Below are 27,838 nucleotides of genomic sequence, written 5' to 3'. Positions count from 1 at the left end.
TTCTTTGGTTCTCAGGGAGATAAGTCAATGCCAGATATGTCTGGCAACAGCTTCCTCCTCCCTTTAAGCTGAGCATGCGACTGTACATGGAAATAGTTTGTTGATAAAGGTTGCTATTGGCCAAACAACCATTCAGCCAACATCTGAAATGTATGGCCAGCTTTAGTAAAGATAAGTATTTCATGAGATGTAAGATTGATATGTGCTTTTTCATTTATTCATTTAATCTAAATGTTCCTCAACCCAGTAAACATTCAGTATACCAGAAACCCAAATGACATATATTGGAAATACAGGCAATAGTTAAATATTTCAAGGTTTAAGCCTATCAACTTCATTCTGATCCTTTTCTTTATGGTGACCATTGGCTATATTCCCAAATTTGCAAAAATAAAATAAAATAAAAAAGAGCAAAAACCCAAAATAACAAGCTTAAAAGGATACTTTGGTGAAAAACTTTTTTTTTAAATCAACTGATGCCAGTAACTTAAACAGATTTATAAATTACTTCTATAAAATAATCTTAATCCTTCCAGTACTTATCAGCAGCTGTATACTACAGAGGGAATTCTTTTCTTTTGGAATTTCTTATCTGTCACAACCACAGTGCTATCTGCTGACACCTCTGTCCATGTCAGGAACTGTCCAGAGCAGGAGAAAATCCCCATAGCAAACATATTCTGCTCTGGACAGTTCCTAAAATGGACAGAGGTGTCAGCAGAGAGCACTCTGGTCATGACAGAAAAGAAATCCAAAAAGAAAAGAATTTCCTCTGTAGTATACAGCCGCTAATAAGTACTGGAAGGATTAAGATTTTTTTTTATAAAAGTAATTTACAAATCTGTTTAACTTTCTGCCATAAGTTGATTTAAAAAAAAAAAAGGTTTTCACCGGAGTACCCCTTTAAGTTTTTGAGTATTAAAATCAGTACTTTGTTGTCGTTTGTAGCTTCTTATTAGCCACTTACAGTGTCAAGTAGACAAAGTGTTATTAATATGCCTAGACTTTCTTTCAGTCATCCATACCTGTTCAAGTGATTACAGGAGATCTAAAGATTTGGGACCAGATTTATCAAAGAATGTCTACGGTAGAGCTATTTTCCCTCGTTTATTTGGGTGGTGGGTTTGACAAGCGTGCATCTTATTTATCAAGAAGATGCAGCAGGATGATGAATTTTGCGCAGCTCTGCTGTGAAGGGAAAAGCTCTACCACATACACTTTTTCTAGACACTTGTGAGGGAGGGAAGTAGACTCTTTCCCGGGTCCTGAATTTGGCATATTAGGTGTTTTTACTTACTTTCACAGAGCTGCCTGGACATTTTTACTTGCATTTTAGACACTACAATCAAATTTGATTGCGGTGTCTAAGGGGTTAAAGCTGGGCATCCCCGTGATCGGTGATGTCTGGCATTAGAGATGGGCCCTGGTGGCAGATAGCTGCCAGGACCACCCAGCTATGACCCGCGCTTATCTTCTGATCGTGTGTCATAGAAGGGGAGTGGGATGCTGTCACCCACAAGAGGTTAAAGCGGTATTCCGGAGCTAAGACATCTTATCCCCTATCCAAAGGATAGGGGGTTAGATGCCTGATTGCCATCAGCCCCCGGAGCATGTTCGCTCTGGGTCTGATGACTGGCGATCACGGGCCCGGAATGTTGTGATGTCATGGCTCTGCCCCTGTGGGACGTCATACTCTGCCCCCTCAATGCAAGCCTATGCCACGCCCCCTCCCATACGCTTGCATTGAGGGGGCGGAGTGTGACATCACAAGGGGGCGGAGCCATGATTACACAATATTCCGGCCCCGTGATCGCCAGTCTTCACACCCGGAGCGAACATGCTCCGGGGGCTGATGGTGATGGGGTGCAGCGTGAAAGATCATGGAGGTCATCAGCGGCGGGACCCCCGCGATCAGACATCTTATCCCCTATCCTTTGGATAGGGGATAAGATGTTTTAGCGCCGGAGTACCCCTTTAAAGGTTTAATTGTGGAAGGTAGAAGTGATTCTCATGCTTACTGGTAGGTGGTGTAGCTTTGCACCTACAAAAGTAGCTTTGCACACAAAATAGCAAATTTTGACAAAAGTCTCAAATGATAAATACGTGACCATTGTATAGTCAAAAAGCAAAAGTTCTACGGGTTGGCAAAAAGAGTGAAACTGTCTATATCAAAAGACGCATAAAAGTTTCTAAATATGCTGATTGCGCCTGAATTGCGCCAAAACATAGACAAAAAACATGCTCTAAAGCAATGATAAATCTCCCCCTATGTACACTGCTCAAAAAAATAAAGGGAACACTAAGATAACCTATCCTAGATATGAATGAAATACTTTCATCTTTACATAGTTGAATGTGCTGACAACAAAATCACACAAAAATTATCAATGGAAATCAAATTTATCAACCCATGGAGGTCTGGATATGGAGTCACACTCAAAGTCAAAGTGGAAAACCACACTACAGGCTGATCCAACTTTGATGTAATGTCCTTAAAACAAGTCAAAATGAGGCTCAGTAGTGTGTGTGGCCTCCATGTGCCCGTATGACCTCCCTACAACGCCTTTGAATACTGCTGATGAGGTGGCAGATGGTCTCCTGAGGGATGTCCTCCCAGACCTGGACTAAAGCATCCGCCAACTCCTGGACAGTCTGTGGTGGTGCAACGTGGCGTTGGTGTTTGGAGCGAGACATGATGTTCCAGATGTGCTCAATTGGATTCAGGTCTGGGGAATGGGCGGGCCAGTCCATAGCATCAATTCCTTCCTCTTGCAGGAACTGCTGACACACTACAGCCACATGAGGTCTAGCTTTGTATTGCATTAGGAGGAACTCAGGGCAAACCGCACCAGCTTATGGTCTCACAAGGAGTCTGAGCATCTCATCTCTGTACCTAATGGCAGTCAGACTACCTCTGGCAAGCACATGGAGGGCTGTGCACCCCCCCCCCCAAAGAAATACCACCCCACACCATTATTGACCCACTGCCAAACCGGTCATGCTGGAGGATGTTGCAGGCAGCAGAACATTCTCCACGGTGTCTACAGACTCTGTCACATCTCTCACATGTGCTCAGTGTGAACCTGCTTCGATCTGTGAAGAGCACAGGGTGCCAGTGGTGAATTTTCCAATCTTGGTGTTCTCTGTCAAATGCCAAACATCCTGCACGGTGTTGAACTGTAAGCACAACCCCCACATACCACCCTAATGGAGTCGGTTTCTTACCGTTTGAGTGGGCTCATGCACATTTGTGGCCTGCTGGAGGTCATTTTGCAGGGTTCTGGCAGTGTTCCTCCTGCTCCTTCTTGCACAAAGGCGGAGGTAGCGGTCCTGCGGCTGGGTTGTTTCCTTCCTACAGCCTCCTCCATGTCTCCTGATGTATTGGCCTGTCTCCTGGTAGCGCCTCCATGCTCTGGACACTACGCTGACTGACACAGCAAACCTTCTTGCACGCTCATAGTAATAACGCAATGTCCACCTTTACTGTCTGCTGGATGATACCTGATCAAACGTAGTTAACTTATTTGGCACTACTTAATGTTATATCACACTGGTTCGTAAAAAATGAAAGGGTGGAGGGGTGCTCAGGGTATAGTCTTCATAGGCTTCACATGCCATTTCTAATACTGATGTCTTTGTATGTGGCATATGGACCTTTGGACCTCTGCAAGCTTCAAGGAGCATGACTGCTCCCTCTGTGCCACAACAATCACCCTTCTATTTTTTTTTATTTTATTGAACAATTTTAGTTAATCAGAATATTCCATAAAGAGTTAATACAGTCTTTGCAGTCAGTAAATATAATTCTCATTGTATTTTCTACAGCCATTAAAATGGTGTTTCCCAACCAGTGTGCCTCCAGCTGTTGCAAAACTACAACTACCAGCCGAAGGCTGTCCGGGCATGCTGGAAGTTGTAATTTTGCAACAGCTGGAGGCACACTGGTTGGGAAACACTGCGTTAAAACTAGTCTTGGGAGCCCTGTATAAAACATGCTTAGCTTCAGATACAACAATCAAGGTAATTACTATGAGATAAACATGGAGCCTACAATGGCAATACAGACTCTTATCTTTACTTTGTTGTTTTGCTTATGTAAGCTAACAATGAGTGGTGATAAGTTCAATGTATGTACTAATTTATGCAAACAAGGGTCAAATGGTCATCCTGTTCTGTCTGAGACGCAGAGCTATCAGTCCTGATAGCACAAAATCACCATAAAAATGTGCGCAAGGACGCCCTTCTATCAACCTGACCCCAACTCCATTTAATGGAAGTTGCTGAATTGTATCATCCGCATGTGAGACACTGGAAAAACACCATATGGGTGCTGGTGCCACTAATGTCACGGTTGCAAGTTGGTCTAAACAAGCAATAGGGATTTAGGTGAATGTACCTATAATGTGTCTATAAAAATGGTTCTGTATATCTCATTCTACAGTGGCCTTTTGCGGGTATTTTTCCATAAAAAATAAATATGTACAATGTATATTTTAACATATATATTGAGATGGCAGACATGTTTAACAATAACCGATACACATGTCTATAAATAAATTAAAATAAATAGATATAGCAGTGCTTCACTATAGCTTCAGTAGTACTTATCCGTGCCCATAAATGAGCCACTAGAGGGCAGTAAAAGACGCATAATGGAAAGTATTGCATAATTTTTCCATTCTGGTTGGTCATGCAGTTTAAGGACAGTAGCGAGAAAAGTTTCAACAATTTCTGTTCCATTTTCTTCTCATGCGTACTCTCCATATGTGTTGTAAAATGGATTCTGAGTAATTTCAAAATAATGAAAAAAAAAAGAAAAAGTGCATCTATGATAAGTAATGTCCAGAGCAAAATCTAAAGAGGAAAAATACATTGATTTCATTGGCAAATATTTCTACTACATGAATGAATTCTACAGGATCTCATGAGTTGTTGTGAATAGATGAGCGAGTGGTAGTGTTCAGGATAGACATGATACAAAAAGATTTACTGTGGGAACAGATAGATATATAGATAGATTGGATAGATGAAGTAGATAGGTAGAAAGACAGAGAGATAAATAGATGAAGTAGATATAAAGATAGATATGAGATATAACATAGATAGATAGATAGATAGATATGAGATAGATAGATAGCTATTAGATATATGAATAGATTGGATAGAGTAGATAGATAGAAAGGTAGATAGATAGATAGCTATTAAATAGATGAATAGATTGGATAGAGTAGATAGATAGAAAGGTAGACAGATAGATGAATAGATTGGATAGAGTAGATAGATAGAAAGGTAGACAAATAGATAGATAGATAGATAGATAGATAGATAGATAGATAGATAGATAGATATGAGATAGATAGATAGCTATTAGATAGATGAATAGATTGGATAGATGAAGTAGATAGGTAGAAAGACAGATAAATAGATGAAGTAGATAGAAAGACAGATATATAATTCGATGAAGTAGATAGAAAGATAGAAAGATAGATAGATATGCAATATAACATAGATAGATAGATAAATAGATTGGATAGAGTAGATAGATAGAAAGGTAGACAAATAGATAGATAGATAGATAGATATGAGATAGATAGCTATTAGATAGATGAATAGATTGGATAGATGAAGTAGATAGGTAGAAAGACAGATAAATAGATGAAGTAGATAGAAAGACAGATATATAATTTGATGAAGTAGATAGAAAGATAGAAAGATAGATAGATAGATATGCAATATAACATAGATAGATAGATAAATAGATTGGATAGAGTAGATAGATAGAAAGGTAAATAGATAGATAGCTATTAGATAGATAGATAGATAGATATGAGATAGATAGATAGATAGATAGATAGTATGGTTTTCTGGATGACTGCTCAAAAGCCAACATATTATACGCAGGGTTAGACACCAATTACAGTAGCATGTCATAGGCTGGTTGGAGGTGCTGTCTTAACACTGTATGCCGCTCAATGCGTGTATAAGGTGGAGTGGTGTTCAATTTTTCCCAGCACAATCCAAAATTCATTATTCTGATCACATTATAGCAACCACTGTTCTGCAAGGCATAGTGACATTCTATAGGACTTTCAGAATATGGCCACGAACTCCTGATAAACAATGAGTGCATAGAGACAAATTTCTAAAAGTTGTATAACTTGGCATTCTATAGTAGAAAAGGTAGGTTGTCTTCACCATATAACTCTGAACCTTTTACCTGCTCAGCCAATATGCTGTAGCCTATATCACTCTATAAAAAAAATTTCTTACTCGAATGAATTAAAACATTTTCCCTAATATAAATTCTTCCCATTATTCTTTATATATGTCTCTGACAATTGTTGCAGATGTCATCTAAGGACTTATGTGGATCACAGTATAAAGGAGCAAAGTCCTTTGTTTCAAGCTTAAACTGTCTAATATATGTCTGTCTATCTATCTGTATATCTATCTATCATTTATCTATATCCTATCTATCTATCTATCTATCTCCTATCTATCTATCTATCTATCTATTTATCTATCTATCTATCTATCTATCATTTATCTATCTATCTCCTATCTATCGATCTATCTATCTATCTATCTATCTATCTATCTATCATTTATCTATCTCCTATCTATCTATCTATCTATCTATCTATCTATCTATCGATCTATCATTTATCTTTCTCCTATCTATCTATCTATCTATCTATCTATCTATCATTTATCTATCTCCTATCTATCGTTCTATCTACCCATATGCACTTTAAGTGACTATAGGGAAGCACTTTTTCCTTATGAAGTGCCATAACTATGGAGCTCCAACAACATGCAATGCTTAAGTATAGTAAAGTAGTAATGGCTAAATAAACAGCCCCCATTTAGTTGAATCTAGTTGAATGTGTATTTTGTATTGGTAAATACTGCATCTATATAGTAGTGGACCACAACTCTCCCTTCTTGTTGGTGTGGAGGCTACAATGTGACTTATCTGCTGGACACAGGCAGTTCTATATCATCTGTAACACATTGCAGCTACAAACGCTTCATAAGGAAAAGTCTGGAGATTTGATCACATTGCTGGTGCCTGCTGCATGGCAGACACTTTCTAACCTTCATGGACCATCTGTAAGTACTTTCGCAGTAACGCACTAAGCTCTCTTGCTGAGGTAGTTTAGTAAGAGTCAGGAGAACACATGGCCACATAGGCACAGTCGCTACTATGTGCTGTCATTTCAGGGAGAGATCCCATATGTATGAAATATTCCCCCTAGGTATTTCCAGACATGGAAAGTGCATTCAAGCCCCTTTATCGCTATCACAATCAGATTACAGGAACATATGTCCCCACTGATAAAGGGATGCCCACTTGGTCAGATCATCTGCATTTTATAACCCAGCCGAGCTTATCTGCCATGGCACCCGGTGCTTGTAGATTAAAAGCTTAAGACTAGTTAGTCATTGATAGACCCTTAGAGACAATATCAAATTGAAGACATCTGAATGTGCCATCTAACTATCTGGGGCTTCATTCCTAGGGATTACCTGCAGGCCAATAAAGATTCCACTCGTTGATACCACAATGAACTGTGCCAAATCTCTTCTGCCTTCTTCATACATTTCTACATGTACAATGTGTGAAATGGGTTTTAGACTGTCAAAACCCAAAACGCAAGGGGATAAATGCTAACAATATGGACGGGATCTTAGTTACAGGCTTGGATCTTCTTAATAGGATTTTCTAGACATTCCAATTACAGACTAATTACCAATGATTAGCTGAGCAAATAAACTTAACTAGATGAGTGCTGGCTTGGTGTATGTATCCTGCTTGGGGCTGTGTATATAGACAGAGTCATTACAAGACACTGATAGTGTTGGATGAGGATAAGATATTAGCATATTTAATCAGAGTCTGAGGACAAATCAGTATCTTGCTGCATTTATGTTCTTGGTGCCTCAATAAACAGATTCTGCACTTCTGGATGCTGTCAGATCTTTCTCTTGAAATCAGTATCTTGGCCATAGAAGGAAACCCATCTAGATAATAGTTAATGAAGTATGTAGAGTTACAGCATGCAAGCCAATATTTAGCAGTTATGTGTGCAGGAGTTTATGGAAGTAGAAACAGAGCTGCCTCCTTCCCCTGATGCTGCCTGCCACTGGTGTGGTCTGGGCTTAATCTCAGTTTAAATTGCATAGATCCATCGGTCAGAAGGTGAAACTGTATATGTTTCCCGTATTAACCAGCTCAGTCAAAACAAGACAAAGAAAAGCTCCATCTGTATGTGATAAGATGGGTTTAGATCTGGGCAAGAAGTAAGTTTTTTTTTGTGGTCCAGTACTTGGACAGTCTATAGAATTCATTTATATAGAATACTCACTTATAACTATATGTAAATCCTATATCTACAATATAATGAATCTTTTATCTTAAAGCCATAAATGAATTACAAGATATTTCATTACTTTGTGTTCTATACCTGTGAGTTTAGATACAAAAAGGACCAGGGTTAGGAAATGTCATAGTGTGCCCATGTATATGAGAGTACTTTATAGTAATATCACTTAGGTTGAAAACATATATTAAAAATAATAATAATAATACTGATCTCAAGTATGCAGGTTCTTTAATATTATGCACTGAAATGCAGATACCCTGATACAATAGCTGCAGGTAGTGGAATGAGCAGCTTTCCCTGACAATAGAGTGATAGTCTTTGTGAAGTGGTTGCTTCCACTAAAGATGAACACATACAGATAGTTATTATCGGGGCAGGTGCATCACTTCTCTAGGATTTAGCTGAACAAATAATAGAGGAAGGACCCAGCACTCAAGAACAGGTGAATATTTGCACGCACCAGCAGTGACACTTACTTCTTCGATGTCGCCTCCCTCTAGGGATGTGTTGACTTTCAATGTATTCCAAGAAGTTCACAATGATCAAACACAAAGAAAGCAGTCGCAATTGCATAGTAACCTTGTAATGATTTCCCCCCTAACTTCTTCAGTGTGGAGTGGATTGTCCTTCAGGTCTCTTCTTCTTCCCGATGATTCAAACACAATCCACAAGGACTTCCAGTAGGTAAGTGGACAGGACAGTTAGTGAAACAGGAGGATACAGGGACTATTTGTGCATTGTAAGATAGGTAGAGTACCTTACAATGAATGTGGCCAAGTCAGCAGATAGAGTCCCTGGATGGGATGCAGGTAGCATGATGCCTACAGCCAAAGACTATGCTGGTAGCAGAGGTCCGAGGAAGACGTCTTCTTGACTAGATAACTCCAGCACACAGGTGGGATCATCTGTCAGTTTCCAAGAAACACTCACCTCCTCTGTGAAATACTTCCTATAGCCATCTAACATCCAGGGTTCCTGATTAATAAATGTTAGGGATACCTCAGCAGATGTCCCACCAGGTAAAGTCATGCAGAAGATCCTTTGGTGCTAGAATATATAACATCCAAGCTTCTTCTGTGCTCCAGTGATCCAACCAGAAATAAAGTAATGATGCATCAGAAGGTAGTCTGCCTATATACCATATGTACTCAGCTATCACAACACATAGACCCTGTAGACTTTCTGAGGCCAGAGTGCCTGGTATAGGTTACTGTAAATCATCTGCCTCCCCCTGACTGCCTACTCTCACTGGACTGCACTCTATAAGACTGGCTGCTTCTGTCAGACTCCCCTCTCTACACCACCGATGTCAGTGACTTAACCTCCCCCTATCCCTCTTCACACACCCCCTCCTCGCTTTAAAAGAAAGCCGAAGATTAAGTGTGCAAGTCAATTACAATGGGATGTGGGCAGTGCTTGGGGGAAAGAAAAGTGCAAAGGGAAGCCAGTCCTAGTCTGTGCTCTGGGACAAATTATCCTATAGAGCGAAAGGGGTGAGATTTATAACTGCAGCGTATAGGTTACATAGAGCATACAGTACCTGTAGTACTCCGAATAACTGTATAGAACAGACCTCTTTATACGTGCAGTTGTAGAAGTAGATGAGAGTAGTATAAGTGGACGGTGATAATGCAGCAGGTTTAATTACAGTCCTGTGCAAAACCACAACTTGATAAGTATTTGATCAGCACGAGTTGTGCCAAGTGAAAAACTGAGCTCTGCTTCATCTGTGTGTGTACACGGAAACACACACATACTCACACAATGCTTTCACTGGATGGGAAAGTAAATAGAACACATCTGGCTTGTAACTTCATCATTATAGGTGAACGGCGGCCGTGTAGAACAGCCCTGTGTGCACTGTGCTTGGATCAGTCACTGTCCTTCTCAGCTTTCTTGTGGTCTCTCAATACATTTCACACATTATATGGCTATGCTGACACTTTTCTTAACTGCTTTTATTTAAGGGTGATCACACTACCAGAGTGCATGTGCATTACCAAATCCTGTAGAAGTGTCCATTATAAAAGAAAATAAATAGTCTCAAACTAACTCAAATTAAAGCTAGGATTTTTTTTATTTTTATTTTTTCTTTTATCAGATAGATCCATTATATAGAGAAGGCACCTGTATGTCATGCATTGCCTTGCATAAACATTCCATGATGTAAATGTATCTCACAGGAGCTATGCCCATTTGATCAGCAGCAAATATCTGTCTGTGACTGACAGCCAGGCTACTGCTGTAATGGTCAGGTTCAGAAAAAACATCTGAACAGCTGTTTTACCTCTTAGATGCTATAGTCAGTAGTGATCACAGCATTCAAAGAGCTTGTCAAAGGAAAACTACACATTCTGTTTACCATCAATATTGCATGATGTGAGCCCTGATTGCTGATGGATAACCATGGCAATTGGGGGATACAACTGTATTTCCACTACAGTTTTTAAGCCAAAACCAGAAGTGTATTGAAACAAATGGGAAATCTAAAAGAAGAACTTCTCCTACCTACATGGATCGACTTCTTGCTTAGCTCAAAAACTGCAGTGGCAGATTTCCATAAAAGTGGAAATCCAGCCTAATAACGGTACACAGACTTGCCATAGGTACTGTAGAAGCCTATTTATTATTTTAAACAATTTAAAAGGAATATATAAGCAGTCCAAAGTTAAACAAAGTTTCCTCATGTCTGGTAAAAAGAAAGTTCCTTCAAAAATAAATATATATTTTTTTAAATTAAAACTATTTTTATTGTTTTTATAAAAAGTACATATGGGGCATGACTACAATTATAGTGATCTATAGAATAAAGCTAACTTACCTTCTTTCCATATATTGTAGTAAGCTCTCTCCTTATCCCTTAACAATTACTAACAATATTCAATAATGTAATGATAGCAATAAAAACTACAAATTATGTCCCAAAATACAAACGCTCATATTTCTTTAAAACATGTTTATTTTGTACTAAAACTAAAAAGATACCTATTTTGTATTTTCATATTCTGCCCTATAAAGTTTACTTTTTACTGCATTGTAAACAGCGCAAATGCAGTGAGAAAATGCAAAATGCAGTGAGAAAATTGCTGCCCCTCTTAAAAAAAATTAAATAATTATGAACAAATAAATGTAAAGTACATTAATCCAAAAAAAGGCGTCATAAAAAACACATTACTTTCACTGAAAAAAGTGCATTGATGTAAAATTGGAAAGTAATAATGAAAAAAAAAATTTGAAAAAAAAAAGATTGAGCTTGATGGGTACCTGTAAACATAAAATCCTGCCCGTTCCCCAGATCTGTGTGGAGAGATGCATTTTATGCTTGGCGGTCTAGTTCCCAGGGCAACCAAAAAGTTCCATGCACAAGCTCATTTCTAATGAATAGGACTCTTCTGCATGATAAAAAAAAAACATCCAAAAACATTGATTTAATAAGTCATGTTTCCTATATATCAACTATTGTTTTCTGTCTAATAACTATTGTTTTCCATCTAATAACTATTGTTTTTTTTATAATTGTTGTTTTCTATACATCTGCTGTTGTCTTATTTTCATAACAAAAGTTACTATCAACAACACTACTGCATTAGCGATACTATTACTACTACTTATCAACACATATTTGACAATATCAGTCAATTATTATGTACTGTTACTACCGATATTAATAATCAAATCAACAATGACCTTACTACAATATTAATATTACTTTACTAGTAGTAGTAACATTATTAATAGTAATGGTAGTACATTAGCTTGCAGAATGTTAAAGCGTACCTATTATATCACACGAAAAAAATAATGCTTATATGTTACTAGGTAATGCAGATTCGTTAATGTCTTTTGTATGTGTCTAGCGCCTGTTTTTAGCTCACAGATCATTTGATCTGTTGATCACCTATTCTGACATCCACTGCTAAGGAAGGGACATGTCCAAAGCAAACACTGTGCTCGCCCTCACTCACCATGCATTCACTTCCTCCCTGAGTCTGTTGTGGTGTGCTGGATCTCCTTATCCAATCACTGCAGGGTGCTCTGGGGAGATTTATGAAAACTTGTGCAGAGAAAAGGTTATCCAGTTGTCCATAGCAATCAATCACATAGCTTCTTTCATTTTTCAGAGGCGTTTATAAAAATGAAAGAAGCAATCTAATTGGTTCCTATGGGCAACTAGTCAACTGATCCTCTGCAGAGGTTTTGATAAATATCCCCCTTTGTCATTGTCTGTGCTTTAGCTGGGACAAAGATGATACTGCAGCCGGACAGGATTATGTCCAGGATAGTATGGGGACTCCTAGTGGTCTTATTTATAAGCCATATTTTCTATTAAAAGGAAATAAAAAAAATGTTTCTGAAGTATATTAGAAAGTATCTTGGCAAATTTTTTTTTTTTATTCTGACAGTGCCCATATAAAGCTAAAAATTGGCCAAAGTTGCTGACTACTGTCTGGTGAAAATAGATCTGTGGTGGATTTTTTTCTTCTGCTGCTTGCAGAAACTTAGTATGAACAGCATAAAAGGCCAATTATTCTCCCTGTTACACAAGTTAATGCTATTGTTTTGTGCTCTTTTTTCAACTGTTTGCTTCATTTGTCATTTTAAGGTCCCCCACACTTTAGTGAAAAGTAAGCTTTGGTGGGGCGTTGGTGGGCGTTGGTGCTGACTCTAATGTGTATGGGGTTGGGCATGTTGGATTTTAACTGATCAATCCTTTTGTTTTCCAGGAGGTGGGTAGCCATCAGTGTTGTCTATCAGTGACTTATCTCTCTTCATTCACTACATAGCTACACACCTTTAGTCTGGCATGTTGACAGTTGGATCCTTCATATAGACAATCCAACACAAGATTATGTGTGACGATAATGCAGCCAGTCAATGTTAAGTGTATGGCCAGCTGTAGTATTATATTATGAACCCACTACTAGTAGTGATACTTGTTTATGAAAATATTATCATGGAATAAGATAAAACAGGCATATTGTTTGCTTGCTGTAGTTTGCAACATTTACAAATGCAGTTGTATTTTTGTTTTTTGGTGATTTATGACCTCTTCTTAAGTCATTCCCTGGGTCTTTGTTCTTTTGGCCTTTTCTGTCTATAAGGGAATGTGGGAAATTAATCTGAAGGCAGATACTTGGAAGTGTAAATTATAGTTATTTTGTGCTCTTTCTGTCCAGTCACAGTAATGACACTCCATTACAAGAAAAACAGTCATGTCCAACCATAATGGAGTAGGATTGTTCTCCCTCAAAGTAAACATAGGAAGATAGATGGGAAGGTAAGGAATTATAGGGATTAAGCTCACCTTCCATATGCTAATCAGTAACTTATTCTTCCACAATGACGCTGCCTTAGTGTCATTGTGGAATAAAGTCATCATGTGACATACTAAGAAGTTTCATATATTGTTATTCAAACACGGTATGTGAGATACTTTATTGAATGTTTCTTCTCAAATTCTATTATAAGATTATTAAAGAAATATAAAATGCTATATTATTTTGTTACTTACATGTAAATATGATGAAAATATGCATCTGAACACAAGAAATAAAAGCATATAAACCCCAACAACTTTATAGTAAACCATTACCACAAATTTGAGCAATTTTACAGTCGACTTTAACATTCTAAAAGCGCTGTCTCCAGAATGAAAGGGCCACTGCACTGATTCAGAGCTGTGGTTCTTTCACAACTATTCCCTTCCACCCAAAGTGATTGGAAATTGTAGTAGAGCTCCACGCGTTTTTGTATCCATTTCACTGTTTCTGTTCCACTCCATTTAATTTTACTGTATGCAAAGACGTGGTCAACCATGCTATTGTGAACACCCAAAAAAACATGTTATGGTCTGTTTTATTTTTTATAATGTAAGTTGATCGAAAACTCATGGCTTACAGCAGCATCTGTTTTTAGTATCTGGTAACGTATACATTTTTCCTATAAATAAAAGGATATGTTGAATGGAAACAATAACACTGTGTGAACATAGCCCTACCACACAACCTTTTTATTATTAGCAGAATACATATTTTAGAATCTGTATAAGGCTAGGTTCACATATGTCCATCGTCTCGCATAGTTTCCCTTTGGCGTGCATTGGAGGGAAACTGATGCTAGAACTGATCCCATTCATTTGAATGGGACAGTTCACAATTATCCAACGTCTCAATTTTGACGCCGGATGTTTAGACACGCTGAACGATAGCAGACAGGAACAATGGACGCCGGATGCCATATAACTGATGACAACTGATGCACGTTGTCATCAGTTATGGCATCAGTTGTGCGAGATCTAGGTTGTATGCCATCTGGCATCCATTGGCTGCTGTACAAATATGATAGCTCTTTGAAGGGCTTTCCTTCACAAAGTACAGTGACCCCCCCCGACCTACGATGGTCCCGACATACGATCATTTCAACATACGATGGCCTCTCAGAGGCCATCGCATGTTGAAGGCAGCATCAACATACAATGCTTTTGTATGTCAGGGCCATCGCATAAACGTCTATCTGACAGCGCAGACTTGTTCAGCTGCCACCGGATAGCCATTTACGGTGACCCATGTGGTCCGCTGACGATCACTTACCTGTCCTCTGTGCTCCAGCGCGTCCTCTTCGGGATCCCCTGCATCGTCGGCGCTCTCCATCATCATCATCACGTCGCTGCGCACGCCATCCCGTCATCCAATAGGAGCGGTGTGCGTAGTGATGTAATGGCGGCGACGTGAGAGCGAGGATACCGGGGAAGCAGAGGCCTTGCCGGAGCATCGGGGACACCCCGGGGACACGGCAACAGCGATGGAAGACGACATCCAGGGCAGCGGTGATGGTCTGGAGCGCGGCGGGGACACGTGAGTATAACCTCCAATACCAGTGGTCTTCAACCTGCGGACCTCCAGATGTTGCAAAACTACAATTCCCAGCATGTCCGGACAGCCGTTGGCTGTCCAGGCATGATGGGTGTTGTAGTTTTGCAACATCTGGAGGTCCGCAGGTTGTAGACCACTGTCCTATACTTTACATTGCACGGATCCCTCAACATACGATGGTTTCAACAAACGATGGTTCATTTGGAACGGATTACCATAGTATGTTGAGGGACCACTGTATTGAAAATGACACACATTTTTTATTGGATTATTTTCATTGTGTTTTGCTTTTAACTGATTGTGCAAAGTATACATATGTTTTATTCATAACTATAAATAAGAATATTGCTCTAATAAATAAGCTTGAATGAAATACAAATTGTACACTATTCTATACTTGATATGTTGCTTGGTCAGATACTGTTCTAAAATTTATATGTAATATTCTACTATTCTATAAATATGTTATTTTGATAAGGTTGCATGATAAGGGGTTCTATTGGCTTATAATAAAAATGATCATGGGGCAGGGAATATGAGGGATAAAGAAAAAAGCCACTGCTCACTCTGTTTGCTCCCAGTCCGGCCTTGCTGCTGCCCTGGTGGAGTCACCGGGATATTCCCCTGCACAGTCCAGAGTGGTGGCACTGTGGGGCCAGTGTGAGCGTAGGGGTCAGTATAGATTATTTTTTATTCGCCCATCCTTGGCCCATCATCAAGTTTGCGAAAAGCCCAGAAAACCCATTTTATTATGTTGATATCATGGTACATAAGTATATTTAAGTACATATATATTTAAACAAGAACAAAAACGTGTCCTCAAATGGCTGGAGGTGCTCAACCCCAAATGCAGTTGTACAATTGTGCATTTATGCTGGGGGAGCAGATCCTGCCCTTGTAGTCCATTGCTCGGGGCAATCCCCAGCATAAAAATGCATACAATGGGGGATGTCTGCAGCAGACTACAAGTGCCACAATAAGATCCTACACCAGATAGATGGTGTGGATGTGTAACAATTAGAATAATACAGGAATGTAGGTGCACTACTGTGGTAGATGTAAACAATGACATTGGCTAACCCTCAACACTGATGTTAACCCCTTAACGACAATGGATGTAAATGTACCTCATGGTGACGTGGTACTTAGCGCACCATGACGTACATTTACGCGCCCCCATGATCGCGAGCACCCGAGCGGTGCTCGCGTCATGCCCGGCAGGTCCCGGGTGCTATCATCAGCCAGGGACCCGCCGGTAATGGCGGACATCCGCGATCGCGCGGATGTCCACCATTAACCCCCTCAGATGCCATGATCAATACAGATTACAGCATCTGCAGCAGTGCGGTACTCTGAAAGGATGATCGGATCGCCCGCAGTGCTGCCGCGGTGATCCGATCATCCAGCATGGTGGCCGGAGGTCTCCTCACCTGGCTCCGGCCGTCTCCCAGGGTCTTCTGCTCTGGTCTGAGATCGAGCAGACCAGAGCAGAAGATGACTGATAATACTGAGCAGTGCAGTGTCCCATACATAGCACTGAACAGTATTAGCAATCAACTGATTGCTATGAATAGTCCCCTATGGGGACATAAAAAGTGTAAGAAAAAAAAATGTTAAATAAAAAAGTAAAAAAAATTGAAAAATCTCCTCCCCCAATAAAAAATTTAAAGTCTGTTTTTCCCATTTTACCCCCGTAATTTTTTTTTATAAATACACATATTTGGTATCGCCGCGTGGATAAAAGTCTGATCTATTAAAATGTATTGTTAATTATCCCGTACGGTGAACGGCATAAACGTAAAAAATTAAGAAAAAGTCGAAAATTGCTGCTTTTTTGTCACATTTCATTCCAAAAAAAATTTATAAAAAATTAATAAAAAGTAAAACCTAAGCAAACATGGTACTGATAAAAACTACAGATCATGGTGCAAAAAATTATCCCTCATATCGCCCCATATATATATAGAAAAATGAGAAAGTTATAGGTGGTCATATTAGGGCAATTTCAAACATACTAATTTTGTTAAAATGGTTTGAGATTTTTTTTAAGCGGTATAATTATAGAAAAGCATATAACATGGGTATCATTTTAATCGGATTGACCCACAGAATAAAGAAAACATGTCATTTTTATGGGAAAGTGTACAGTGTGAAAACAAAACCTTCCAAAATTTGCTAAATTGTGGTTCTCTTTTCAATTTTCCCACATAAATAATATTTTTTTTGGTTGTGTCCTACATTTTATGGTAAAATAAGTGATGTAATTTCAAAGTACAATTGGTGACGCAAAAAACAAGCCCTCATATGGGTCTGTGGATGGAAATATAAGAGAGTTATGATTTTTAGAAGGTGAGGAGGAAAAAAACGAAAATGCAAAAATAAAATTGGTCTGGTCCTTAAGGCCAAAATGGGCCTGGTCCTTAAGGGGTTAAAATTGAGACATTAGCCAGTATATCCTTGTATGAAGGACATACCTGAGCCCGTACACCAATGCCAAGGTTTCTCAAGTGGCATGGGACCTAACACTAACCTTACCTGTGCATGATAAGCAAATCCAGGGGCCAGTGGGCAATTAGGGCAGCATTAGGCCGACTTACAGCCTCCTCCCAGGTAATCTCCAGTGTGGCTGAGCACACAGGGGGGCAGACTACAAGCCCCACCTAAGTTGGCTGATATAGTTGCTGGCCTCACATGTGTACCTTAATGCTGCCTAGAAAGTGTTCAAGGCGCATTACATATCTGGTGTAGGATCTTATTGTGGCACTTGTAGTCTGTTGCAGGCATCCTCCATTGTATGCATTTTTATGCTGGGGATTGCCCCTAGCAACGGACTACAATGTCATTGTCTACATATACCACAGTAGTGCACCTACATTCCTATATTACATATATATTTACACACAGTATCCCCCTCTGCAGTCTTGATCTGTTTTGTTATTGGTTTTAAACTATTTATATGTTTATTTTGTGCGTGCACTATGCTTAGTAGCTGAAATGAATAATACATTTGTCACCATACAAGTAAAAGACTTGTATGGGTGTTTGTTTTTTTCAGAGATAACTTCCCATATTATGTGAAAAGACTGTTAGCTTTTGATGACTGTTGGACTGCTGCTTTGCTCCCTTAGGCTATGGTAGAAACTAAACACCCTACTGGGTACAGATCCCATGCAGAGTCTCATCAGACTTAGGTTTGGTCATTCTGTTCTCATGCGAATTCTGTTTAATTAAACCAAAGTTCTTAGTAAATTCTAAATGTTTTTTTCTGGTAATTTAATTTAGAAAATGCAATGTCTGTCTGTAAGTTACCATTACCAGACTGTGCATTTGTTTTCAACAACATTTAAGTATTTACTGTAGCATATGAAGCACATGTGTGCAAAGTTTAATACCAATAAATAAAATGTTAAATTATTTATTTATATATGTAAAAATTTCGGTCAGCAAAACACAGCTTACAGGTTATGAGTCTGAAGTCATACTTATAGCTATGCCTAATATGCTAAAATGGCTTAACGTCTTCCTGATACAATTAATTTGATGACAGTGGTTTTCCAAGAACTATCTCATTTTTTTTAGACCAACATGGCTATATAATGTTAACTTTTTTAATGTTAACTTTTTAATGCTACCATTGACTGTACCATATTATGTACTGTGAAGCAAAAAAAATATGTTGAAAGTGGAATAAAAAAATGCATGTCTGCTTTTGTTTTTTGGGTTTCATTTTTATGGAGTTGACCCCACAGTTAAATTGACATAATAAATTTATTTTTCAGGCCAGTACTGTGAAAGCAAGACCAAATTTATCAACTTTTTTTTTTTTTTAAATAGACCTCTACAAGGCTAGTATTGCATGGCAATCTATAGTTTTTAGTGGCACCATTTCGGGGGTAAAAAATAGCAATTTTTTTATGTAATTCACCATATGGAAAAATTAACATGTTAATGTATGTTCACACAGCATAAAATTAGCTGGCATCATTTTTTTTATGTATGGATTTTCATCCATAATCAGTAAAAATGCAGCCTCAAAAAATTTCTAGGCCGCATTTTTTGCCAAAACAGATACAATATGCACAAAAAAAATTACATTGCAGCTTATTTTATGCTGTGGAAATAGACCCTTAGAATAAAAAATAAAAAAATAAAAACTTTACTCAGTAGTGACACTTAAGCAGAAAAATTGCCTTTTTTGATCCTGCCATATATTAATAAATCAGGAAAACCTGCCATGCCATTTTTTACATAGTGAATAAAGTTCACTACTACTCCTTTCAAGCATGGGAACTTCTCCTCTCAAGCAGGGGAACTTAACTCCTTGGGGACGGAGGGCATACCTATATGCCCTCAGCCCGCCTCCTGTCTATAACGTGGGGCCACGCCGTGGCCCCACATCATAGCAGGTTGGGCCCAACCTCTTACAACGGCCGGGACCCGTGGCTAATAGCGCGCTGCATTGATCGCGGTGCCGCGCCCTATTAACCCTTTAGATGCAGTGTTCTAAAGTGAAAGTAAAGCAGTGTCGGTTAGCTCTGGGTGCTGTTTGGGATCGCCACGGTGAAATCACCGTGGCATCCCGAACAGCTGTAATGACGGTAGGAGGGTCCCTACCTTCCTCCATGCTGTCCGATCGCCGGATGACTCCTCAGTGCCTGAGATCCAGTCATGAGCAGTCAAGCGGCAGAATCATTGATCAGTGGTTTCCTATGAGAAACCAATGATCAATGTAAAAGATCAGTGTGTACAGTGTTATAGCCCCCTATGGGAGCTATAACATTGCAAAATAAAAAGTAAATAAAGATCATTGTTACGCCGAGCGCTCCGGGTCCCCGCTCCTCCCCGGAGCGCTCGCTTCACTCTCCCCGCTGCAGCGCTCCGGTCAGATCCACTGACCCGGGGCGCTGCGATTCCGCTGCCAGCCGGGATGCGATTCGCGATGCGGGTAGCGCCCGCTCGCGATGCGCACCCCGGCTCCCGTACCTGACTCGCTCTCCCTCGGTCCTGTCCCGGCGCGCGCGGCCCCGCTCCCTAGGGCGCGCGCGCGCCGGGTCTTTGCGATTTAAAGGGCCACTGCGCCGCTGATTGGCGCAGTGATTCCAATTAGTGTCTTCACCTGTGCACTTCCCTATATCACCTCACTTCCCCTGCACTTCCTTGCCGGATCTTGTTGCCATTGTGCCAGTGAAAGCGTTCCTTGTGTGTTCCTAGCCTGTGTTCCAGACCTCCTGCCGTTGCCCCTGACTACGATCCTTGCTGCCTGCCCCGACCTTCTGCTACGTCCGACCTTGCTTCTGTCTACTCCCTTGTACCGCGCCTATCTTCAGCAGCCAGAGAGGTTGAGCCGTTGCTAGTGGATACGACCTGGTCACTACCGCCGCAGCAAGAAAATCCCGCTTTGCGGCGGGCTCTGGTGAAAACCAGTAGTGGCTTAGAACCGATCCACTAGCACGGTCCACGCCAATCCCTCTCTGGCACAGAGGATCCACTACCTGCCAGCCGGCATCGTGACAGTAGATCCGGCCATGGATCCCGCTGAAGTTCCTCTGCCAGTTGTCGCTGACCTTACCACGGTGGTCGCCCAGCAGTCACAACAGATAGCGCAACAAGGCCAACAGCTGTCTCAACTGACCGTTATGCTACAGCAGTTACTACCACAGCTTCAGCAGTCATCTCCTCCACCGGCTCCTGCACCTCCTCCGCAGCGAGTGGCCGCTCCTGGTCTACGCCTATCCTTGCCGGATAAATTTGATGGGGACTCTAAGTTTTGCCGTGGCTTTCTTTCCCAATGTTCCCTGCATCTGGAGATGATGTCGGACCTGTTTCCCACTGAAAGGTCTAAGGTGGCTTTCGTAGTCAGCCTTCTGTCTGGAAAAGCCCTGTCTTGGGCCACACCGCTCTGGGACCGCAATGACCCCGTCACTGCCTCTGTACACTCCTTCTTCTCGGAAATCCGAAGTGTCTTTGAGGAACCTGCCCGAGCCTCTTCTGCTGAGACTGCCCTGTTGAACCTGGTCCAGGGTAATTCTTCCGTTGGCGAGTATGCCGTACAATTCCGTACTCTTGCTTCAGAATTATCCTGGAATAATGAGGCCCTCTGCGCGACCTTTAAAAAAGGCCTATCCAGCAACATTAAAGATGTTCTGGCCGCACGAGAAATTCCTGCTAATCTACATGAACTTATTCACCTAGCCACTCGCATTGACATGCGTTTTTCCGAAAGGCGTCAGGAACTCCGCCAAGATATGGACTCTGTTCGCACGAGGCGTTTCTTCTCCTCGGCTCCTCTCTCCTCTGATCCCCTGCAATCTGTTCCTGTGCCTCCCGCCGTGGAGGCTATGCAGGTCGACCGGTCTCGCCTGACACCTCAAGAGAGGACACGACGCCGTATGGAGAACCTCTGCCTGTACTGTGCTAGTACCGAACACTTCCTGAGGGATTGTCCTATCCGTCCTCCCCGCCTGGAAAGACGTACGCTGACTCCGCACAAAGGTGAGACAGTCCTTGATGTCTACTCTGCTTCTCCACGTCTTACTGTGCCTGTGCGGATGTCTGCCTCTGCCTTCTCCTTCTCTACTGTGGCCTTCTTGGACTCTGGATCTGCAGGAAATTTTATTTTGGCCTCTCTCGTCAACAAGTTCAACATCCCAGTGACCAGTCTCGCCAGACCCCTTTACATCAATTGTGTAAACAATGAAAGATTGGACTGTACCATACGTTTCCGCACGGAGCCCCTTCTTATGAGCATCGGATCTCATCACGAGAGGATTGAACTTTTGGTCCTCCCCAATTGCACCTCGGAAATTCTCCTTGGACTTCCCTGGCTTCAACTTCATTCCCCAACCCTGGATTGGTCCACTGGGGAGATCAAGAGTTGGGGGTCCTCTTGTTCCAAGAACTGTCTAAAACCGGTTCCCAGTAACCCTTGCCGTAACTCTGTGGTTCCTCCAGTAACCGGTCTCCCTAAGGCCTATATGGACTTCGCGGATGTTTTCTGCAAAAAACAAGCTGAGACTCTACCTCCTCACAGGCCTTATGATTGTCCTATCGACCTCCTCCCGGGCACTACTCCACCCCGGGGCAGAATTTATCCTCTCTCTGCCCCAGAGACTCTTGCCATGTCTGAATACGTCCAGGAGAATCTAAAAAAGGGCTTTATCCGTAAATCCTCCTCTCCTGCCGGAGCCGGATTTTTCTTTGTGTCCAAAAAAGATGGCTCCCTACGTCCTTGCATTGACTACCGCGGTCTTAATAAAATCACGGTTAAGAACCGCTACCCCTTACCCCTCATCTCTGAACTCTTTGATCGCCTCCAAGGTGCCCACATCTTTACTAAATTGGACTTAAGAGGCGCCTATAACCTCATCCGCATCAGAGAGGGGGATGAGTGGAAAACGGCATTTAACACCAGAGATGGACACTTTGAGTATCTGGTCATGCCCTTTGGCCTGTGCAACGCCCCTGCCGTCTTCCAAGACTTTGTTAATGAAATTTTTCGTGATCTGTTATACTCCTGTGTTGTTGTATATCTGGACGATATCCTAATTTTTTCTGCCAATCTAGAAGAACACCGCCAGCATGTCCGTATGGTTCTTCAGAGACTTCGTGACAATCAACTCTATGCCAAAATTGAGAAATGTCTGTTTGAATGCCAATCTCTTCCTTTTCTAGGATATTTGGTCTCTGGCCAGGGACTACAGATGGATCCAGACAAACTCTCTGCCGTCTTAGATTGGCCACGCCCCTCCGGACTCCGTGCTATCCAACGCTTTTTGGGGTTCGCCAATTATTACAGGCAATTTATTCCACATTTTTCTACCGTTGTGGCTCCTATCGTGGCTTTAACCAAAAAAAATGCTGATCCCAAGTCTTGGCCTCCTCAAGCAGAAGACGCCTTTAAACGACTCAAGTCTGCCTTTTCTTCGGCTCCCGTGCTCTCCAGACCTGACCCTTCCAAACCCTTCCTATTGGAGGTTGATGCCTCCTCAGTGGGAGCTGGAGCTGTTCTTCTACAAAAAAATTCTTCCGGGCATGCTGTCACTTGTGGTTTTTTCTCTAGGACCTTCTCTCCAGCGGAGAGGAACTACTCCATCGGGGATCGAGAGCTTCTAGCCATTAAATTAGCACTTGAGGAATGGAGGCATCTGCTGGAGGGATCAAGTTTTCCTGTTATTATCTACACCGACCACAAGAACCTCTCCTACCTCCAGTCTGCCCAACGGCTGAATCCTCGCCAGGCCCGGTGGTCTCTGTTCTTTGCCCGATTTAATTTTGAGATTCACTTTCGTCCTGCCGATAAGAACATTAGGGCCGATGCTCTCTCTCGTTCCTCGGATGCCTCAGAAGTTGAACTCTCTCCGCAACACATCATTCCACCTGACTGCCTGATCTCCACTTCTCCTGCCTCCATCAGGCAAACTCCTCCAGGAAAGACCTTTGTTTCTCCACGCCGACGCCTCGGAATCCTCAAATGGGGTCACTCCTCCCATCTCGCAGGTCATGCGGGCATCAAGAAATCTGTGCAACTCATCTCCCGCTTCTATTGGTGGCCGACTCTGGAGACGGATGTTGTGGACTTTGTGCGAGCCTGCACTATCTGTGCCCGGGATAAGACTCCTCGCCAGAAGCCCGCTGGTTTTCTTCATCCCCTGCCTGTCCCCGAACAGCCTTGGTCTCTGATTGGTATGGATTTTATTACTGATTTACCCCCTTCCCGTGGCAACACTGTTATTTGGGTGGTCGTTGATCGATTCTCCAAAATGGCACATTTCATCCCTCTTCCTGGTCTTCCTTCTGCGCCTCAGTTGGCTAAACAATTTTTTGTACACATTTTTCGTCTTCACGGGTTGCCTACGCAGATTGTCTCGGATAGAGGCGTCCAATTCGTGTCTAAATTCTGGAGGGCTCTCTGTAAACAACTCAAGATTAAATTAAATTTTTCTTCTGCATATCATCCCCAGTCCAATGGACAAGTAGAAAGAATTAACCAGATCTTGGGTGATTATTTGCGACATTTTGTTTCCTCCCGCCAGGATGACTGGGCAGATCTCCTTCCATGGGCCGAATTCTCGTATAACTTCAGGGTCTCTGAATCTTCCTCCAAATCCCCATTTTTCGTGGTGTACGGCCGTCACCCTCTTCCCCCCCTCCCTACCCCCTTGCCCTCTGGTCTGCCCGCTGTGGATGAAATTTCTCGTGACCTTTCCATCATATGGAGAGAGACCCAAAATTCTCTCTTACAGGCTTCATCACGCATGAAGAAGTTCGCGGATAAGAAAAGAAGAGCTCCTCCCGTTTTTTCCCCTGGAGACAAGGTATGGCTCTCCGCTAAATATGTCCGCTTCCGTGTCCCTAGCTACAAGTTGGGACCACGCTATCTTGGTCCTTTCAAAATTTTGTGTCAAATTAATCCTGTCTCTTATAAACTTCTTCTTCCTCCTTCTCTTCGTATCCCTAATGCCTTTCACGTCTCTCTTCTCAAACCACTCATCCTCAACCGTTTTTCTCCCAAATCTGTTCCTCCCACTCCTGTTTCCGGCTCCTCGGACATCTTCTCTGTCAAAGAGATCTTAGCTTCCAAAAAGGTCAGAGGGAAAACTTTTTTTTTAGTGGACTGGGAGGGTTGTGGTCCTGAAGAGAGATCCTGGGAACCTGAGGACAACATCCTAGACAAAAGTCTGCTCCTCAGGTTCTCAGGCTCTAAGAAGAGGGGGAGACCCAAGGGGGGGGGGTACTGTTACGCCGAGCGCTCCGGGTCCCCGCTCCTCCCCGGAGCGCTCGCTTCACTCTCCCCGCTGCAGCGCTCCGGTCAGATCCACTGACCCGGGGCGCTGCGATTCCGCTGCCAGCCGGGATGCGATTCGCGATGCGGGTAGCGCCCGCTCGCGATGCGCACCCCGGCTCCCGTACCTGACTCGCTCTCCCTCGGTCCTGTCCCGGCGCGCGGCCCCGCTCCCTAGGGCGCGCGCGCGCCGGGTCTTTGCGATTTAAAGGGCCACTGCGCCGCTGATTGGCGCAGTGATTCCAATTAGTGTCTTCACCTGTGCACTTCCCTATATCACCTCACTTCCCCTGCACTTCCTTGCCGGATCTTGTTGCCATTGTGCCAGTGAAAGCATTCCTTGTGTGTTCCTAGCCTGTGTTCCAGACCTCCTGCCGTTGCCCCTGACTACGATCCTTGCTGCCTGCCCCGACCTTCTGCTACGTCCGACCTTGCTTCTGTCTACTCCCTTGTACCGCGCCTATCTTCAGCAGCCAGAGAGGTTGAGCCGTTGCTAGTGGATACGACCTGGTCACTACCGCCGCAGCAAGACCATCCCGCTTTGCGGCGGGCTCTGGTGAAAACCAGTAGTGGCTTAGAACCGATCCACTAGCACGGTCCACGCCAATCCCTCTCTGGCACAGAGGATCCACTACCTGCCAGCCGGCATCGTGACAATCATTTAACTCCTTCCCTAATAAAAGTTTGAATAAAAAAAACTGTGTAAATAAAAATAAACATATGTCATATCGCCACGTGCGGAAATGTCCAAATTATAAAAATATATCATTAATTAAACTGCACGGTCAATGGCATTGGCGCAAAAAAATTCCAAGGTCCAAAATAGCGTATTTTTGGTCACTTTTTATATCATAAAAAATGAATAAAAAATGATCAAAAAGTCCGATCATTACATAAATTGTACCGCTAAAAACTTCAGATCATGGTGCAAAAAATTTGCCTTCATACCACCCCTACGCAGAAAAATAGAAAAGTTATAGGGGTCAGAAGATGACAATTTTAAAGGTATAAATTTATAGAATAGGGTATCCTTTTAATCGTATGGACCTACAGAATAAACATAGGGTGTCATTTTTACCGAAAAATTTATTGCGTAGAAACGGAAGCCACCAAAAGTTACAAAATGGCATTTTTGTTGCACAATGATTTTTTTTTTTCGTTTTGCCGTAGATTTTTGGGTAAAATGACTGATGTCATTACAAAGTAGAATTGGTGGCATAAAAAATTATCCATCATATGGATTTTTAGGTGCAAAATTGAAAGTGTTACGATTTTTAAAAGGTAAGGAGGAAAAAACGAAAGTGCAAAAACTGGAAAACCCTCCGTTCCCAAAGGGTGCCTGTCAGATCCCACAAAAAAAGAAATCAGTATGTTACTCAGTACTTAATCCTGACCATGTACATATAATTTTTTATGCCTCTAACACCTATATTTATTATAAAAAATACCTCTTTTCATTAGCTCACAATGTTAGAAATCCTCTCAGGGGAAGGGGCGTGTCCCTCCGTTGTGGTAGTGGGAGGTGACTGGTGTGTTTGCTCATGCAGCCTTGTCCATGAGGCATCTCTTGTTCATGGCTCATGGACAAGCTGATTCTGCTGCCGGACTGATATGTGTCCCAATAGTTATGGGGACCCCTAGTAGTGGGATTTTCAGGAGCTGTTTTCTTTATTAAATATTCAAAAAAAAAACAACCATATTACAAAAGGCCTTTAATTCTCATCAGTAACAACTTACAAAAGGTTTTTATGATCTGACAGTGGCCATTTAAGAACTTATACATCTGGCAGTCGGACCCTCAGCGATCACATTTTTCTTAACTATCCTGAGAAGTTTTTAGGAAGGTTATTGAAAATGTTTAGTTTCAGTGACTGTCAATATAAAAAATCTATTTACAAAAATGTGAGCGGCGGACTCACCAATGTGAAATACTGTATATCCCACAAAGCAGCAAAGGTCTAAAATCTGAAAATATGATGGATGTAATTTATGCTTTGCAGCTCAAAAACAAAAATAGATCCAAAATTTGTTTAAGAAGTTAAGTTTGTGTTAAGTTTGAGCAACAAGGAAGTTAAGAAAGAAATCACACAATATTCTATCAGATTCTGGCATTTTGTTGAGAAACAATATAAAATGTTACTTATTGTTTGTTACTTGTTTAGTTATATTTACTTGTTATTATGGCCAGTTACCAAGTAGTAATTTACCTAAATGCGAGAGTGTTGACATGCCTGTGAAGACTATCATTAGGGAGGGAATGAGACAGATTACACATGGGCATCCAGGCAGTGAAAATTAATTGCTGCTAGCTGATCATTACTTAAATAGTTGATTCCCACAAGTCCAATCCTTATAGGCACTTGGTGATTTAATTCCACACAAACCTGTCATCCTAATGCATTAGTCTCTGCCACAGCTTGAGTGGTCCCCACACACTTTAGTCAAAAGCCAGGCAACCCTGAGAATTTTGGTGAGACTGGAAGACTCTCTAGTGTTCATGGAGGCATTCCAACTCTTCCTCGACAGATAATGTTGGATTCCAACTCCTGGATCTTTTATTTTCCGGGTGAAAAGCTGCCTCTAGAGCATGTGTATGGGGCAAATGAGAGAGAAAGCTGTCAGTCAACAGGTATTGATTGTGAAAAAAATAGAATATTAGTCCTCAGCTCAATATCAGAAAAAAGATTAATGGAGGATGTCTGGTATCAATAATAGAGAAAAAACACAATTAGTGTATAAATGGTATTTAATAAATATTAAATAGTGCGTTCCCGCAGGGCCCTACGGTAGCGCACAAT

General features: G+C 41.6%; 1 protein-coding gene across 1 annotated transcript in view; it reads right to left on the bottom strand.

Moving 5' to 3' along the window:
• The window catches only part of RSPO3 (R-spondin 3), a 78,756-nt gene extending 69,101 nt beyond the window's left edge, over window positions 1–9,655 (bottom strand). The window contains exon 1 of the mRNA XM_056566490.1: window positions 8,864–9,655. Coding sequence (XP_056422465.1) covers window positions 8,864–8,960 — 97 coding nt within the window. The 5' untranslated portion in view covers window positions 8,961–9,655. The remainder of the gene's footprint in view (window positions 1–8,863) is intronic.
• Window positions 9,656–27,838: the final 18,183 nt, after the last annotated feature.

This window comes from Hyla sarda, chromosome 3, assembly GCF_029499605.1.
Source record: "Hyla sarda isolate aHylSar1 chromosome 3, aHylSar1.hap1, whole genome shotgun sequence".
Lineage (NCBI taxonomy): Eukaryota > Metazoa > Chordata > Amphibia > Anura > Hylidae > Hyla > Hyla sarda.
Note: the sequence above shows the minus strand (reverse complement) of the source record. Positions and strands in the feature narration are given on the sequence as shown.